This window comes from Hyperolius riggenbachi, chromosome 10 (assembly GCF_040937935.1).
Source record: "Hyperolius riggenbachi isolate aHypRig1 chromosome 10, aHypRig1.pri, whole genome shotgun sequence".
In the NCBI taxonomy this organism is placed as follows: Eukaryota; Metazoa; Chordata; class Amphibia; order Anura; family Hyperoliidae; genus Hyperolius; species Hyperolius riggenbachi.
In genome coordinates, this window is record NC_090655.1 from 43,095,120 (window position 1) to 43,113,553 (window position 18,434).

General features: G+C 43.5%; 1 protein-coding gene across 46 annotated transcripts in view; it reads left to right on the top strand.

Moving 5' to 3' along the window:
* The window catches only part of SORBS1 (sorbin and SH3 domain containing 1), a 351,749-nt gene that overhangs the window by 238,390 nt on the left and 94,925 nt on the right, over positions 1-18,434 (top strand). For 41 of the 46 annotated variants that reach the window (XM_068258094.1, XM_068258093.1, XM_068258095.1 and 38 more), the window contains 2 exons: positions 1,620-1,734; positions 11,786-11,869. In XM_068258094.1, coding sequence (XP_068114195.1) covers positions 1,620-1,734; positions 11,786-11,869 — 199 coding nt within the window. The remainder of the gene's footprint in view (positions 1-1,619; positions 1,735-11,785; positions 11,870-18,434) is intronic. The other 5 variants (XM_068258092.1, XM_068258107.1, XM_068258102.1 and 2 more) reach the window with 1 other exon arrangement.

Consider the following 18,434-nt stretch of genomic DNA (forward strand, 5'->3'; position numbering starts at 1 on the left):
GTCTTCTCATCCATACTAAACTGCCTATCTAGCAAGAATGTTACTTGGTTAGTGTTCCTCATTAAAATTGTTACATAGACTTTTAAGCAATGTATTTCCTCTCTGGCAGGAGACTGCATAGTAAGTCCGCATCCAAAAAATAATTGCTAACTGGAGTAGCAGCAGGACCTTGTTGTACAGGATTCATGCTCACTTGAGCCAAATAACTTTCTTTCCATGCAACCACTGGGGATGTCTTGTTCTCCCATCAGAGCAGCTTAGCAAGGATCATCCCTTCCTTCCCATAATAGTGCCTTAAGATTCTCTTCTCAGGTCAAGCCATTCATTATTCACTTTGCTAAAGTTTGTCTAAGACCGCTTCTAATGGTTTGATTCACTGTTAGTTTTAGTTAGAGTATTGTACTCACTGGAAGATGGATTGGAGAACCCTCAGCGACCCGACGAACGAGCGTTCCCTGATCTATCTTCCTACCCACGAGAACACGCAACGTCACGTGGCGGGCGCAATAGAGTTGAAATGATCGCGCCACTTTGCATGATCCTTGTTGGGGATCTTCAGGAACCGATCCGCCGTGACGGTTGTAATCTGCGTGTTGCAAAACGTAATTCGCTTTATCGTGCACATGTACAAAAGTGGCGAGTTTGTGGAAACGATCATGCAAAAAAAAATCTCGTGGGAAAAATCGCTTTAAAAATTGCGAAGTGAACATGTAGCTTAAGGGTCCTTTTCCATCTCAAAATGCATTCTGATTTCATTGGGATTCTGACTTTATAACATTTATTTACCCTGCAATCTGATTAGATTTTCTTGATTTAGCCTGAGATTCGATTCGATCTTCCGGATTTATATTTATGGTTGCGATTTTGGTGTTGAATGAATCCTAAAAGATGAATTCTTCTGGGAAAAAATACAGCAAATCACAGGTGTTTCAACATGACACGCATTTTTCTTGGTGATACTATCTTTTACATTGAGCACAATTGAATCAAAAAAGTACAGGCAGACTATTGCAATTCAGGGAAAAATCGAATCCGACTATTAGAAAAATAGCACCGTGATTTACATGTTAATCGCGGTGATGTTGCAATTAGCAAAATCCTGTGGATCTGACTTATGAAGTGGATCACACCTAGTGGAAAAGGACCCTAATGATCCTCCTGTCACAGCAGCACTATGGGTTAGATCCTTACTGGGAGTTTATTCAACTTCTTACTGGAAACCCCCTAAAATACCAGGCAGAGAAAGCGTTAAGTATGGCCTCTCCCAGTCCTCATATGGCCTGGCCCATCACCAAGGAGAAATATTCACAGAGCAGAGAGAAACATCTGCTTATTGGCCTGCTGTAAGGGACTACTCAGAGTGGGCTAAAAATGATGAAGTGTGTTCTCTAGGAAACAGACGATTGGAGCCTGTTTTCTGTTCTGACATGTACGGCGAGACTGTCGTAAAACTCCGCTCTTATAGCAGACGAAACGCGTACCCAATCTCTAGCAGATTTCCTGCTCTGAGATGAGAGTGCCTGGACACGGGATTAGCAAGCCTGGAATACTTCCATCCACAACACACGTTTCCCCGGTAACCAGCAGCTTTCACGCTTAACCGCTTTCCTTGTCCATAGGAATGACTGGGATCCCCCAGACAAGAAGGTCGACACCAGAAAATACCGTGCAGAGCCAAGGAGCATTCATGAGTACCAGCCTGGGAAATCCTCCGCTCTCGTCAATGAGAAGATGGTAATGTAACTCCCGGGACAGCCTCTGAGTCTGTTTGTTGTTGCTTAACCTGTGTGCACAGTGGGTGGGTGGATGCAGTGCCGTTACTAATAACCAGTTCAGAAACACGAGAGAAGTTAAGCAAGGCAGAGCAATGGAGAGGCTTATGGAACTGTGAGTATTCCAGCTTGCAGTGATGTCGCGATTATACTTCATTGTGTGCTATCATGGGCTTTTTGTTGCTCTCAGTAATGGCTGGTATAACTCGGCAGGACTTGGAGGATTAGCAGGGGGAAGCTAGACTTGTACTACCATGTAACAGCTTTGTGTGGTGTAACTGAAACACTCCCTACTTATATTCAGCTCTGTGCGTTAGAATGATCTGCTTTCAACCTGATATAAACCTGCTTTCTCGCTGCCGTGATCTGGCGTTGGCGCACGTCAGCAGTAAAGAGTCACTTCGTTCTTTGTATTGTATGTAGACCTCTCGTTGTATCTTACAGGAGTCGTAATGTTGTGCATGCTTGAGTTTTTAACTGTCTCTGTGCCAGAAACCCTTGTGCTGTAAAGGATAAGTCCACTGATTCTGCTAAACATTTACATTTATCTTAATGGTGTTGCCGATTTATCAATGGCAAAGTCCGGTGCAAATAAGAAAGGCATTGTGCCGTGAGGCATCCTCTTCGGCAGGCATCACACTTGATGGAATTGCACACGGTTTCCCCACATGTCGAATCGCACCAAACGTGATGGGCCATGTTAATCGATGGGTTGGGTCATGTTTAATTTGCTTCCCGCATGTGGGGAAATGCAGGCATTTTCCTTGGACCCAAGTGTGATCCCTTCTATAATTTCTACCTACGCGCTTCAGTTGTTATTCTGCAGATACCTATAATGATTCTTTAATTACCCGTTCGCACGTCATAGCTCTTCATTCAGGTGATGTCCTCTACAATACTGGGTCCTATCCTGGATTTCAGCTGCTTAACCACTTGAGGACCAGAGTGTTAAACCCCCCCTAAAGACCAGACCTTTTTTTTTGTAAAATAGGGCCGCACAACACAGCACATAAGTGATGCCCCCCCCCCCTCCCTTTTCTCCCCACTAACAGAGCTCTCTGTTGGTGGGGTCTGATCGCTCCCCGTGTGTTTATTTATTTTTTTTATAAATATTTTTATTTATTTTATAATAAATTTACTATTTTTTTCCCCTAGGCCCGCCCTCCCTCCCCCCGCCAGCCGATCACCTCTGATCCCCTGGAGGGGACAGCCATGTCACACGGCTGTCCCCAGTACAGCGCTGCTGCATATCGCAGCGCTGTAGGTGTAATTAGACGGCTGTTTCGCTGTCTAACAGAAGGCGGATCTCCGTTCCGCCCACCAAGCAGGAGGTGCACGTGCAGCCTGCGCGCGATCTCCTGCAAAACAGAGCCCCAGGACTTTACGCTGCCGGCGCGGCCGCACCCAACGGCATGACGCGGGTCAGCCAGTAGTTAAAGGAACGCTATCATTAACCAAGTCTTCTAAAATGACAATGTACAAATAATGTCTAAGTAGCTGTGTAAGCATTGTCTTACTTTTCATGCAAAATATCAGAGGCAATGTAATTGTTTGTGTGTAGGTTGTAGCTGCTTTGGAACAAATCATTAGCAAAGGGGAGGCTTTGCTTCGTAGGAAATGTGACACAGCCAATGCTGGTCACTGCATCTCTCAGAAGACTACACAGTATTTATCTGAAATACAAAAAACTTTTAGTATGAAAATCCTGCTTTTGTATCCAGTTTCACACACAATTACAAATGTTTACTTTATGCATTCCTTTACAAACACGGTACAAGCAGCTACATAGTGAGACTCGTCATCTGTTAAAGTAGCGCCGAAGTGAAAAAAAAAAACTATGTTATAATGAATTGTATGAGTAGTGCAGATAATTAATAGAATATTAGAAGCAAAGAATAGTCTCATATTTTTATTTTCAGTTATATAGCTGTTTTTCTAAAACATTGCATCATTCTTTGATATTTGCAGTTTACAAATTACACTCTGTATTTTAAATGATAAAACAGAGCAGAGCTCATGACCCTTTGACCTTCCTAGCAGAAAAACCTTAAGAAAACAAAAAATAGTGAGACAGGTTGAGATAAGTGCTTCATAAAATAGCATTGCTCTCTGACTAAATTAGTCGTAGAGCTCAGAGAAGCTCTTTTGCATGGATAACTTAAGTTTCTTAACTCTTCCTGTACTGGAAACAATATTACTCATATCTGTGCTACTAATGTTCTATTTCTTTGCTGTACTACAGATACAATTCACTTTCTCATAAGTTTATTTTTACTTCAGATTCACTTTAAAGATATAAAGTACACACAAGGTTAACAGATGAAGCAGAGGGATTCCCACCTCTCCTCATGATTCCACTGGTCTGTCACCCTGGCCCATCAGTGAGTTGTGAAAGGAATTTCATAACATTAAAGGAAGAGATAAACAGGTGCAGGTATACAGCAGTACTTAAAGAGACACTGAAGCGAAAAAAATAATATGATATAATGAATTGGTTGTGTGCTATGAATAATTACTAGAAGATTAGCAGCAAGGAAAATATTCTCATATTTTTATTTTCAGGTATATAGTGTTTTTTCTAACATTGCATCATTCTATAATATGTGCAGATTACACAACACTCTGCATTCAAAATGATTCTTTCAGAGCAGTCTGTGAACTAATGACCTCTCCTCTGGCAGAGAAAAAGTAAATAGTTAACTAACAGATGAGATAAAAAAAAGTCAGAAGACAGCCCTCTCCACAACTTTGAAAGTTGCAGAGCTTAATTGCTTTTTTGCATAGAGATAACAACTGGAGTTTCTTAACTCTTCCTGTACTGGAAACAATTAGACTGATGTATCTGATCTTAATGTTTTATTTCTTAGCTGTACAACACATAATAATAATAATAATAATCTGAACATTTGTATAGCGCTTTTCTCCTGTCGGACTCAAAGCGCTCAAGAGCTGCAGCCACTGGGACGCGCTCAAGAGGCCACCCTGCAGTGTTAGGGAGTCTTGCCTTGAACTCCTTACTGAATAGGTATTTGACCTAGCCAGGATTCGAACCCTGGTCTCCCATGTCAAAGGCAGAGCCCTTAACCAGTACACTATCCAGCTACAAATCATAATATCATAATTTTTTTTTCGCTTCAGTGTCTCTTTAAGAACACTTAGACAAAATATTCCCATCCCAATTCAAAAAACAGTATAATCAATATTGTTCCTTTAAGGCTGGGAATTGGGCTGGATTTTCATGCTGCTACTTATCATTAAGCTGAGCACTGGTTTCTGAGCTCTTGCTCATATGGATCAACCCAATGCTCTCCAGTTAATCTGCTCCCATCATGCTTCACACCGTTGTGGTAAATTCATTAGCCATTATGTACAGGTGTCAGAATTCTGAAGGGTTTGACCACCTAACACACCTCACAGTTGTGGTATCAAGGAAACCTTGAAGAAATATTTATAAAGAAACAGGAGCTGGAACCTTCTAAAGGCAGCCATACACTGGTCGAATCCCGCCAGATCGACCAACCGATAGATCCCTCTCTGATCGAATCTGATCAGAGAGGGATCTAATGACTGCCCATACAAAGCATACAGATTTTGAATCGATTTGCAATGTGTGGAGCTGCCTCTGCTGCCTGCCTCAGGTCACTCCTGCTCCCCCCGCCAGCAGCAATACATTACCTGTTCCGATCGGCGTGAGTCCCGGGTCCCTGCAGTCCCTTTCTCTGGCTGGCCCTCTTCATCTCATCTTCACTTCCTGTCCTGTGAGAAGGGGAAGTTCAAACAGTAGAGCTCCCTCTACTGTTTTAACCTCTGCTGGTCACAGGACAGAAAGTGAAGAGGAGATGAAGAAGAAGACCAGCTGGAGAAAGGGAATGCATGCAAATTTTCCACCTGGACAGATGGAAGGAATCTATCGATTTCGGATTGAAATCAGTCGATCGGTTTTAGATTTCACAGCAGATTTGATCACAGTGATCGAATCTGCTTTCTATCGGTGGGAAATCGAGTCAGTGTACGGGCACCTTAAGTGTAGACTCGGGTTCATTCCTTATTTTACTGTTTTATCCCTCATAAAGTTATTCATTATAATGGATAGTAACCAACTTTCCTCATTTTGTTAAAGGGAGAGGTATTTGCCTTGGCGCTGGCACATATCTCATACACTCAAAGTATTACTGCATGAAATGTTACATTACATGAGACGCTGTCAGGAAACTGGTGCATATATAGTAATTGGCAAAATATTTCTTTAGCTTTTTGGAGTGCAGTAATATAGGCCGAGCACTAGAGGGCATCTCATCCCTCCCTATTGTGTTCATTGGGAAAAAAAAATCTTCTCCTGAACACTATATGTATTGTAAAGCAAAAAACAAACAAACAAAAGAAAAACAGCAATTTCCTTGTACTCAATGTGCTCTATGCAATTCACAACTTCTCCCACGTTTTCTCCTAGGTGATATTTTTCACATCATATTACTAATATGCTTTTCAAGCCTCGAGTAAGCAAGAGAATACGCAGAATAATTTTGACAATACTTTTTTCACCATATTTTGGTGCTTTTGCAATTGCAGAGTGCTGAAAAGTTCTTTTAAAACGATATACCTCATATCTCCTATGAGAAAACTTATGAGAAAAAAAGAAATTAGGTCGGACCCTATGTATCTAGAAGGTGCTTACAGGATACCCTGTTCTAACTAACCACTTAACGATCGCCTAACGCCGATAGGCGTCGGCGGGTCGTTAGTGATATAGCATGGAAACGGCCGCTCGATCGAGCGGCCTTTCCTTGCCAGTTCACAGAGACTGTCTCCGTGAACAGCGTGCGAGCCGCCGATCGCGGCTCGCACGCATAATGTAAACAGGTGGGGAAGAAATCCCCGCTGTTTACATCATACGACGTAGGTCGGCGATCCCCGGCCTCTGATTGGCCGGGGATCGCCGGCATCTGATAGGCAGAAGCCTATCCTATCAGGCGCAGGACGGATATCCGTCCTTCGACGCTCAGAGGGGACACCAGAGGGAGGGAACGGAGGTGAGGCCAGAAAACGCTGCGGAGGGGGGTTTTGAGGAGCCCCCCGCAAATCAATAATAGCCGGCGGCGATCAGACCCCCCCAGCAGGACATCCCCCTAGTGGGGAAAAAAGGGGGGAAGTCTGATCGCCCTGGTGTAATCCTGATCGGTGCTGCGGGCTGTAGAGCCCACGCAGCACCGATCAATGGAATATCCCCTGGTCTGCTCCTCTATAACCAAAGAATGGTGATTGATAACCCCTTCATTCAGGATTCCTTAAAATACATCTAAACTGAGAAGGATATGGATGTAAGAGTGAACAGAGGCGCCAGCAGGATAAAAGGTTCTAAAAGGCTTAAAATCCCTCAGGAGGTGGTGGTGGGCTCGCCTTCTCGAAGCAGACAAGATACCGTCAGTTTTATGACAACAGGTTTATTAATATACTCCAAAACAAACAGTGCAACGCGTTTCATGGGTATGTTCCCGCTTCCTCAGGCAATAAACAGATAGGAGTACACAGTATAGTCTCAAGGTCATGAATAGCTTCTCTGGGGAGGCGAGTCCACCACCACCTCCTGAGGGATTTTAAGCCTTTTAGAACCTTTTATCCTGCTGGCGCCTCTGTTCATTCTTACATTACCAATATCCACCCCTGGCAGAGGGGCGTTGCCCCTTATTTCCTTATCTACAGAGAGCGACTTTTAATCCTGAGTGAGGACAGGTGTAATCTCCTCACCTGCCTCTACAGTGCTTGCCTAGGCGGTAACCCACGTTTGTGAGTATAAACATTATATACTTTTCATTTCCAACTCCTTGTTTTGCATACTACACTATATTGGGCTCTCTGTATTTCTTTTGTCTTTATCGAGAAGGATATGGAGGCTGACATATTTATTTCCTTTATGCAGATTGCCTGGCTGTCCTGCAGAGCATCTGTTTCCCAATACTCTTAGCCATAGACCCTGAACAAGCCTGCAGATCAGATGCTCTGACAGAAGTCTGACTGGATAAGTCACATGTATGTTTTAGGTGTGTATTTCAAACACTACTGCAGACAAAGATCAGCAGGACGCTGGGCAACTGGTATTGTTTAAAAGGAAATTAATATGGCAGCTTCCATATTCCTCTCACTTTGGGTGTATTTTATTGAAATGTGACCTGGAATTACTTTTTGGATGCTTATTACATTTCTGGGTTTTCTGTTTTAACAAGCTGAAGAAGGGAGCCCAGTATAAATAACATACTGCGGCTTGTGGCTGTGTAGCACCATTACTTAAAGGACCTCTGTCGCGAAAATCTTAAAATTTAAAATACATCTAAACATTTACAAGTAAGAAATACGTTTCCTCCAGAGTAAAATGAGCCATAAATTACTTTTCTCCTATGTTGCTGTCACTTACAGTAAGTAATAGAAATCTGACATTACCAACATATTTTGGACTAGCTCATCTTCTCCTGGGGGGGTTCTCAGGCTTTTCTTTATTTTTATAAGCACTAAAGAAATGTACGGTGAGCAGGCAGGTTGGCCAGCATCTTTGTATAAATCTTTTTCAGGTAATGTCTTTATAAAGAATAAAGGCCATGCTGAGAATCCCCCATGAAGAGATGGACTAACCCAAAACCTGTCAGTAATGTCAGATTCCTGAGTCTTCCTCTGCCGTTCCTGAGCCGCCTTCTTACAAGCACTAGGCTTCCATACTCACCCTTTGATTTCCTTGTCATCAGGTGCTCTTCCCTACAACCCTTTTTAGTTCCTTGTAGTAATGGTTGGCTCCACTGACCCTTAAAGTAAGCCAAGGAGATCATCTGGCTTTGATATCAATCTTATCATTTTTGTATAAGGAGGATTACACTGAGGGTAAGTCACAATTTAGCTTTCATTTTCTTATAAAACTGAATTTATTCAAGCAATTTCCATTTAAATAACAAAGTACAGTGAACACATTGTGAACTATACAAGTAATTGCACTGTAAAATACAGAGGATAAAGCATGAAAGTTGCATGAATCAAAAGAGTTACAATTTAGCTTTCTCATCCTTATGCTCTGATTTCACTGTCCTCTGGTTGTGACAGGTTTGCTTTAACTTGCCATAGTACATGCAACTACAAAATGCTGCCATTAATTATATGTAGTGCTGACACATTTTCCACAAATCTTTATTGGTAACACACAACACGTTATATTGACAGTCATTCACTATTAATAGTATCTACCACAGTCTAGGCCCAGTTTAGGGGGAGCCAATCAGCATGCCTGTTTGAGTTGAGGTTGTGGGAGGGAACAGGGACTCCCAGAGGAAATCCATGATGACCTTGAGAATTTACATAGGCCTGCAAGATCTATCCCCAAAACCACATCCATAACAATAAATAGAGACAAATACACATGGCTGTGCCTTTTAATGGCTTGTTGATTATACTTTGATCACCTAGACCAGTGTTTCTCAACATTATTACAGCATGTACCCCATTATGAAAGCTGGTGTTAGCCAAGTACTCCCTATTGTGAGTAGCATTATATCAAGTACCCCTTGATATATATCTGTTAGTGCTTCATAAATGATGTATAAATGTGTTTCAAGCATTGCTTTATGGTTTTAATGGACTAAAGATACTTGTACATGATTTATCATTATTTTAATCTCCAAACTCACCGTGAAAAATTATAACAAATTTTAGCAATCCCTGAATCTAACCTAAGAGTCCCCTGGGGCACAAGTACCATGTGTTGAGAACCTAGACAACCAGATCCATTGCATAAATAACTATATTAACCTAAGCTGATCACTTGTACAAACCAGTTCAGGAACTACTCGATGTGTAGCGACTATACCAAAAGTTAATGGAACCTCAGTGTAGGGATGGTGGGATGGTTGTCCTAGGAGGACCTTTGAGGCAGGGAATTCCCCAATCCAAACATTCTGTCATTAGCTATAGCCTGTCATCCTACCAATTCTTGCATCCATCAGCTCACCCCTTCCCTCCAGATCTGCCTTATGCTGCCCATTCATCTTTTTTTCTTGTCCAGTCTTACCAGTTTTATGTAATATGAGCCGGACTACCTAAAATATCCATTGAAAGTCTATTCAACTCAGTTTACTTTTCCTATGACTTCCAATTACCTTGACAAAGCCCAGGTGATTAAGCGGAACATATAGGCGGGAGGATCCATGTGGTTGGAACACAGAGCTCTGTGTACAGGGTGATTCTGTGAGCTCTCACAGCCCCCGTACCCTGCGGTATTCAAGTGACCCAGATCCTTGTTGTGAATTAATTTCTAAACAGTGTTCCCCAACCCTGTCCTCAAGGCCCACCAACCGTGCATGTTTTGTGGAAATCCACAGAGGTAGTTTAATCCGCTCTGCTGCAACACCAATTACTCCACCTGTGATTGTGTGTGGTTTCCTGCAAAACATGTACTGTTGGTGGGCCTTGAGGGCAGGGTTGGGGAACTCTGCTCTAACTGCCTGAAGGATGAGAACTGTTGCCAAGTAGGAATGATGAAATCCACGGTTGTGTCACACAGCTGTGTGCATATTGCAAATTGTTATCAGTAGTGCTGGTCTAGGCACATTGTTTGTGCAGTGCCAGCTTATGTGTATGGCTGTTGTGGTGCATTTTGGATTGGTCCAACTTGCAGGCTTTAGTTACTAGGGTTGCGGGGTTCCTTTGATTCATGCTTGTGGGGATGGGGCTCCCTGCCTTGTAGGAGAGCTCTGTTTATGTTTCGGCAAATAAACCTTTTTTTTTCCCCATTTTTGAGCATTGTGTTTCCTTGTTTTTGCCGGTTTCAGTTACCCTTCCACTACATAGATTTGGTAAGACTTGACAACAAAAAGACTGCATCATTAGTGGGAACCTTTAGAATCAACGACCAGGCCCAATAATTTGCCCAGCAACCTAGAGAATAAAATCCAATTGCAGCTCACCAGCAGTAGAACTTTTTAGCTAATATGCAAGCGTTCTTTATTACATCATATTAATATTGTTAGAAATAGAGGGACACCCAAAGGAGAGCTGTGGTCTACAATCCCATGGGAGACGCATTTTATTAATGAGACCCCTGACAATATCCATGCATATAGTGGCCTGATAGGGATGAGACCCTTTATGCCAATATTTCCAACTGGTTTCAGTATTCCTGCTACCACAGGGTGCATTCCCAGTGTTGCATTACGCAGCCACAGTGAGCGTGGTGCTCAGTGGCCGTTGCGTAATGCAATGCTGGGAATGCACCCTGTGATAGCAGGAATGCAGCGGTTCAGGAAAGCGGTGCTGTGCATTATGCTTGTGTTGCGTCGGATACAGTGAAGCAGACAGACAATGAAAATGATGCTTCGCTTTTATGGTAAATGTGCGTGTTCAGCAGTAACACTACAACCTGTGATAATGCCGCAACCCGTTCTAGTGCAATGCAGCTGCCGCACTGTAAACGCTGCATAGGTGGTGCAATGCAGTATGGTAAGCTGTGTTACAAAGCATGCTGTTAAGCCACAGCGCAACGCACCAGTGTGAACGTGGCCTTTGCATATTATTCAGCACATCCTGTTTTGTGAGATTACTTTGCTTGTGACATTTCCAAAAACACCTGCAGGAATTTCAAATGAATGTGATCTCCCAAGGAGGACGCAGAGTCCAATATCAGATTAACAAAGAACCACACAACCTTTCTTATCCTTTTATGTGTAATCTGCCTTGCTCCTGTGTATTGTATTGTGTCTGCTGTGTCTCCTGTGTATGTGTTCTGTTTCTTGTATCTCATCCAATGCCTGATCGTGTTTAGAGCTCTGTTTCTTGCATATCCATGTTCTGTTAAAGATGCCGGATTAAGTACAGCCTTGCGTTCCCCGTAGCAGATAATAAATCTCTCTCGATGGTTTCCAGTTCTGGCAGCGGGAAGGTGTACTGGGGAAGACCTGCATCTCTAACAGGCCTTTTTCTGTGTTCTTTTTCATGATCTTCTTCTCCTTCTTCCTTCCATTTCCCTGTCATGACCTCTGTAGACTCGGGATAAAACCTCAGAAGAGATAGATTTAAAGAATGAGCCTTGGTATAAGTTCTTTTCCGAATTGGAATTTGGGAAGCCGGTAAGTTGGATAGATTTCAGTTCCTTTGTGTTTTGCTATAGTTGCAGATAAGATGCTTATTACAACTAAAGCTGTGTCCCGTTTTCTCTGGAACTTCAGCAGGACTATTAACGCTGTATGCTGGGAAAACACGATGCAATTTCCTGTCACATGGATGGGTGATGGGATGGAAAGTTGTACCGTGTGTCCATGTCCAAACTGCTCTTGATTAAGGAATCGATTTTCTGATAACTTCACAAAATCGATTCCTTTCTCGATCTCAGACCGGATATGTTGGAAATAATCGTCCAATTCCCGTTGATCGGATGGGAAATTGTATTGTGTGTTCCCAACACTAGCCCCCAGGCTAGTGAATCATCCATAACTGTATCCACAGCACAATATGGCCATTATTTCAGCTGCCACCGGAACAGCATTGCGCCTACACATTTATTTTAGAAGCACACACATCCATTACCTTCCTTCATTACCATTTCATTCATTCTACCAGTCCTTGTTTTCCCGTGTGCATTTTATGTTGGATTGTTTCTTTGTGCTGGCAGCTTCTGTTTTTTTGTTTTTGTTTTACTTTATTTTATATATTAATGCATTTTCAGGGGTTTAGCCACAATATTGAGCTATATTCATGTGCTCTTAAAGGACACCTAAAGTGAAAGAGGTGTGGAGGCTGACCCATTTCTTGAATTTTAAACAATGCAGGTTACAGGGAAACAGGAAAAAAGAACCGAGAGCCAAATCTAGTGTAGTATGTTGCAACAATATGGCAAATGTATTTGAATGAGTGTATACTCACAAGTGTGGGTCACCACGCAGGCGACCACTGTAAAGACTGGTGGGGAGAATTATTACCTGACCCCACTCAGGTTAAAAAGTCGCTCTCTATAGACAGGAAAAAATTGGGGATACACCCCTCCACCAAGGGTGGACAAAAATTGTATAACAATGAATAATAGAGGCGCCAAATCAGAATAAAATGGGCTAAAAAACGTTTAAAAGGAGGGGGTGGGTGGAGCCGTTCCCCTCCGTAAATGACCAGGCCAAATTTAGCCGTAAATATTGTAAGAAATATTTATTTCACAAAACAATTTGTCTCCAAATAAAGTGCAACGCGTTTCACGGGCAAGACTCCCGCTTCATCAGGCAATAAACAAAGGAGAACACAAGTGTGGGTCAGCATAGAGCCAGAGCGCCTCTGTAGCTACAGAGGCGCTCTGGCTCTATGCTGACCCACACTTGTGTTCTCCTTTGTTTATTGCCTGATGAAGCGGGAGTCTTGCCCGTGAAACGCGTTGCACTTTATTTGGAGACAAATTGTTTTGTGAAATAAATATTTCTTACAATATTTACGGCTAAATTTGGCCTGGTCATTTACGGAGGGGAACGGCTCCACCCACCCCCTCCTTTTAAACGTTTTTTAGCCCATTTTATTCTGATTTGGCGCCTCTATTATTCATTGTTATACAATGCAGGTTACAGGGCTGTCCTGTTTATCCTCTGCCTCTAAAGCCCAATCTACACGATACAATTCTTTGTGCGACTCAATTACGATTCTATTTACGATCCGATTAAATCCGACATGTCCGATCGGGATTCGATTCAAATCAATTCGATTTGCCAATGTTTTGCAGTGGCAAATTGAATTGAATCCCGATCGGACATATCTCATTTAATCGGATCATAAATAGAATCGAAATCGAATTGCACAAAGAATCGTATTGTGTAGACTGGTCTTTATGCTAGGAACACACGATGCAATTTCCTGTCCAATAGACAGGTAATCAGACAGGAAGTTGTACAGTGTGTACATGTCCAAACTGTTCCCAATCGATAATGGGGTTTATTTTCCGATTAGAACTTTGCAAAATCAATCCCTTTATCGATCAGCTACCGGAAATAATCGCTCAATTTCCTTCAATCAGACCAGAAGTTGCATTGTGTGTTGCCAAGCATAATACTTTTTGCCATAGACCCTAAACAAGCATGTAGTTTGGATTTTTTTCTGACAAAAATCTGACTAGATTAGTTAAATGCTTGTTTCAGGTGTGTGCTTCAGACACTACTGAGGCCAGAATGATCAGCAGGATGCCAGGCAACTGGTATTGTTTAATAGGAATAAAACGGCAACCTTCGTAGCCCTCTCAGTTAAGCTTCCCTTTCATCAATTTATCAATAGATTTCTGTCTGGTAGAGCAGAGCCTCAGATAACTGCATCAATTCTCAGTTTTGTTTATTTTGTGGCAGGTGATGCCGACTGTTCATTCAGATTGCATAATTAATTAAAAACTATATAATCAGGAATAAGTGCAAAAAAACTCAATCTAAAATAGTTCTATAGGGCAAAGGGGAGGAAGCCCCATATGGAGACTTGAACTGTTAAAGGTTAGATACATCTGCCTGACCTTCTTGGCAACAGTAGTTAACATATTATAATATATTATACATTATAACAGATTCCCTTGGACATAACTGTAAAACCATGCAATTAAAGGTTTTACATCAATGCCACCTTAAAGCTAAAGTTAACTTTTTTCAAGTTTAGTTGGAGTAGACCGATACCTTGGGAAAAAAGAGGAAGGCAACAGCAAGAACCTTTGATGTAGTAGGATTGGGGTTGTAAGATATGGTAGGGTAAATGGTAATGAAAACACAAGATTACTAGCCCTGGCTGTCGAGTGACAATCACTCTGTGTGCTTTTGAGGAGATTCAGCTTGTTCCCGCTCAGGCCCACCAGGTGTCTTGTAGGATGTCACACTCCAGTGTACAAAGGTCCACCTCTAAATACGTTTTTGGATACTAAGCCAAGCTCTCAAAGAGGTGCCCAAAAGCAATACAATATTTAAAACTGTTTAAAATGGGATGACAAGTGTCACTCTGGAGAAGCGGCCAGTGACAAAAATAATCCACTTGACCCTTTTTCATTGAAAGTCACAATGCAGGCTAGCAGCACAAATTTGCTGTTTCCAGGGTTACCCATTCAAACGACTATCTTTTTGTTACCGTAATTATATTAGGTAGTAATTTTTTTTAAAGGTACTATGGATGTGAATGTAGCTTTATTTTTTTATGTTTTTAGTATTTTGCTTAAAGGGAAGGTTCAAGCAAAATAAAAAAATGAGTTTCACTTACCTGGGGCTTCTACCAGCCCCATGCAGCCATCCTGTGCCCTCGTAGTCACTCACTGCTGCTCCAGTCCCCCGCTGGCAGCTTGCCGACCTCGGAGGTCGGCGGGGCGCATTGCGTACATTTTTACGCATTCCCGCTAGTGCAGGGACATTAACACATACATTTTTACGTGTTACTGGTTCAATGAGTAAAAATTTATTCATTGAACCAGTAATGCGTAAAAAGTATGTGTTAATGTTCCTGCACTAGCGGGAATGCGTAAAAATGTACGCAATGCGGCCCGCCGACCTCCGAGGTCGGCAAGCTGCCAGCGGGGGACTGGAGCAGCAGTGAGTGACTACGAGGGCACAGGATGGCTGCAAGGGGCTGGTAGAAGCCCCAGGTAAGTGAAACTCATTTTTTTATTTTGCTTGAACCTTCCCTTTAATGGTTCTTTCAGTTTGGGACACTTAAAATCCAATTCCAGGAAAAGACTTTGCTTCAGTTGTGTATACTTGAAAAGATGTTAGGGTCCTTTGTTGCCTTTGTCCCCATATAAAATAATTTCCTGCCCTGGAAAGAACAGGGACATAGCAAGTAATAAAACCTGTTTCGCTCTTGCAGCAAGGTAGACTCGGAATGCAAGTTGAAGTATTATTTCTGTCCCTGGTTTCCTGCCCCCGTGACCACCAGAGGCCATGTTAAAGGGGAACTTCAGCCTAAACAAACATACTGTCATTAAGTTACATTAGTTATGTTGATTAGAATAGATAGGTAATATAATCTCTTACCCACCCTGTTTTAAAAGAACAGGCAAATGTTTGTGATTCATGGGGGCTGCCATCTTTGTCATGGGGGCAGCCATCTTTTTGGTTGAAAGGAGGTGACAAGGAGCAGGAGACACAGTTCCAACTGTCCTGTGTCCTGATAACCCCTCCCAGCTGCACATGCTAGGCTTCAAATGTCAAATTCAAAATGTAGAAAAAAAAAATTTGCACCAAAACAGCAGAACGAGAACAACAACATCAGAAATCCCATCATGCTTTGCACAGCATCAGGGGAAAAAAGCCCGGGCAGTTTTCTTCTGTGCAGCTAAAAATGAGGCTTGTATAAGAGAAACAAAGTTCTGATGCTGTGAAACTGTTAAAGAAACACCAAGCCTTTTCAGTTCTTTTCAGTCGATTTTTAGTCTGGAGGTTCACTTTAAGGCCCGTTGAGATGTGTGGTGGTGAGGAGAAAAATGTTCCTAGAGCGGAGTTAGATGGGAAATACACGAGAACTCATAGATGTTCAACAAATAACTCTTGTTATCCAACATGTGAACTTGGCTTTGAGTTGCGGAATATTCTACGAGTAGACATCACCTGCCAAACCTTTTTATCCTGGTGTTTTCCATTACTCCTCTTTTGGCATATAGGCATCCTATCTTTTGAGTTTCTATCTTTTCTTGAATAACAGATCATTTTTCTTATACTTTTAATCTGCTTGCTATGTAGATACCATAGGCGGACTGGCCCGGGGGGACGGGTGGCATTCTCCCCCCGTGCTGCCGCCACCGCAAACAATCTGGGCCGGTGCGGTGGTGAATTACATTAAAAAATCAGCAGCTCCGCAGCCACTGGATTCAGCCCAGCCCCCAGCTGTTCTCATGGGCTCAACTCAGCTCCGTGTGTCGGGCCGGGGAGCAGGGCATTGGCTGAGAGCTCCTGCTCCTCCCAGCATCCTCTCTGCTGCACTGTGTGTGTATGTGTGTAGGCTCCGCCCCCCTCGGCCTGTGGAGACCACGCTGGGACAGGCGGCATGCCAGGCTGCTGTATGCACACATGGGAAGAAGCAGCCAAGGCTCTCAGTGCAGCCAGTTCCCCAGTGCAGAGAAGAGGATCAGGTGCCTGGCTGGGAATTCCTTCTGCTGCATGCCTGTGAGTTTGACACCCCTCCCCCCACTCCACAGCATTAGGTAGCCCGTTTTGCCCTCCCTCTCTATAGAGTGAGCCCCAGCAGGTCTCCTTCCCCAATAGAAGCACTATCTATAGCTGCCAGCATGCCCTCTTCCTCTATAGAGGCACAGCTGCTATCAGCATGTCCTTCCCCTCCATAGAGGTACCACAAGTCCAAGCATGCTCCTTTCCCTCAATAGATGCACCAAAGCTCACAGGAAGTCTCCCCCTCCAGAGGCACTAAAGCTGCCAGCATGCCCTTCTCCATAGAGGCACTTCTGCTCCGATCATGCCCCTCCCCCCTTCTATAGAGTCACCACAGCCCCAGCAAGTCTTCCCCCTATAGAGCCAGTACTGTTCCCAGCAGGCCCTTCTTCTCCATAGAGGCACTACTGTTCCCAGCATGCCATCCCCCTCCATAGAGACACCACAGCCCCAACAATGTCCCGCCCTCCCCTATAGAGACACTAAAGCTACAAGCATGCCCATCCCTCTACATAGAGGCACTACTGCTCCCAGCATGCCCATCCCTCTACATAGAGGCACCACAGCCCCAGCATGCCCCTTTCCCTCCATAGAGTGACCACAGCTCCCAGCAAGCCCCTCCCTAGAAGCACCACGGCTCCCATTGTGCTCCCTTCCTTCCAAAGCGGCACCACAAGTCCCAGCATACCGCTCCTCCATATATTGTTGGGTTGTCCCCAGGGTCTCACAGCTGGTTGCTGGGCCCACCTTGGTCTCCCCAAATTGAATAGTGGACCCCCGGAGCCTCTGCAGTGTGTTCATAGCGGAGCGCACTCACTGGTCCAGCTGGCACGCTCATCTGTGTGCTAACGTCTCCATCCTCACAGGCGTCTCATCTCAGTGACCCAGCGGCACATGGGTGTGTACATGTCACCAGATCACGGAGATGAGGTGCCTATGAGGATGAAGCACACGGATAGAGGGAGGACAGGTGAGTGCGCTCCACTGCAAATACAGGGGCGCCAGGGGACCATTTATTCACATTGAAAAAAGCCTGGGGAGCCCTGGGGGACAATCTAATACTATATGGAGGAAGAGAAGCATGCTGGAAGCTGTGGCACTGCTATGGAAGGGGAGGAGCATGATGGCAGCTGCTCTGTTTATACTGGGGGAGAGTAGGAGGGTAACCACTAAAGGAGCTAAATGAGTACATAGTCATGTCACCGACTGTCCTCAGAGGAGCTCACAATCTAATCCTACCATAGTCATAGTCGAATGTCCTACCATATTATTATTATTATGTATTTATATAGCACTGACATCTTCTGCAGCACATTACAGAGTACATAGTCATGTCACTGACTGTCCTCAGAGGAGCTCACACTCTAATCCTACCATAGTCATATAGTCTAATGTCCTACATATTATTATTATGTATTTATATAGCACTGACATCTTCTGCAGCACATTACAGAGTACATAGTCATGTCACTGACTGTCCTCAGAGGAGCTCACACTCTAATCCTACCATAGTCATAGTCTAATGTCCTACCATATTATT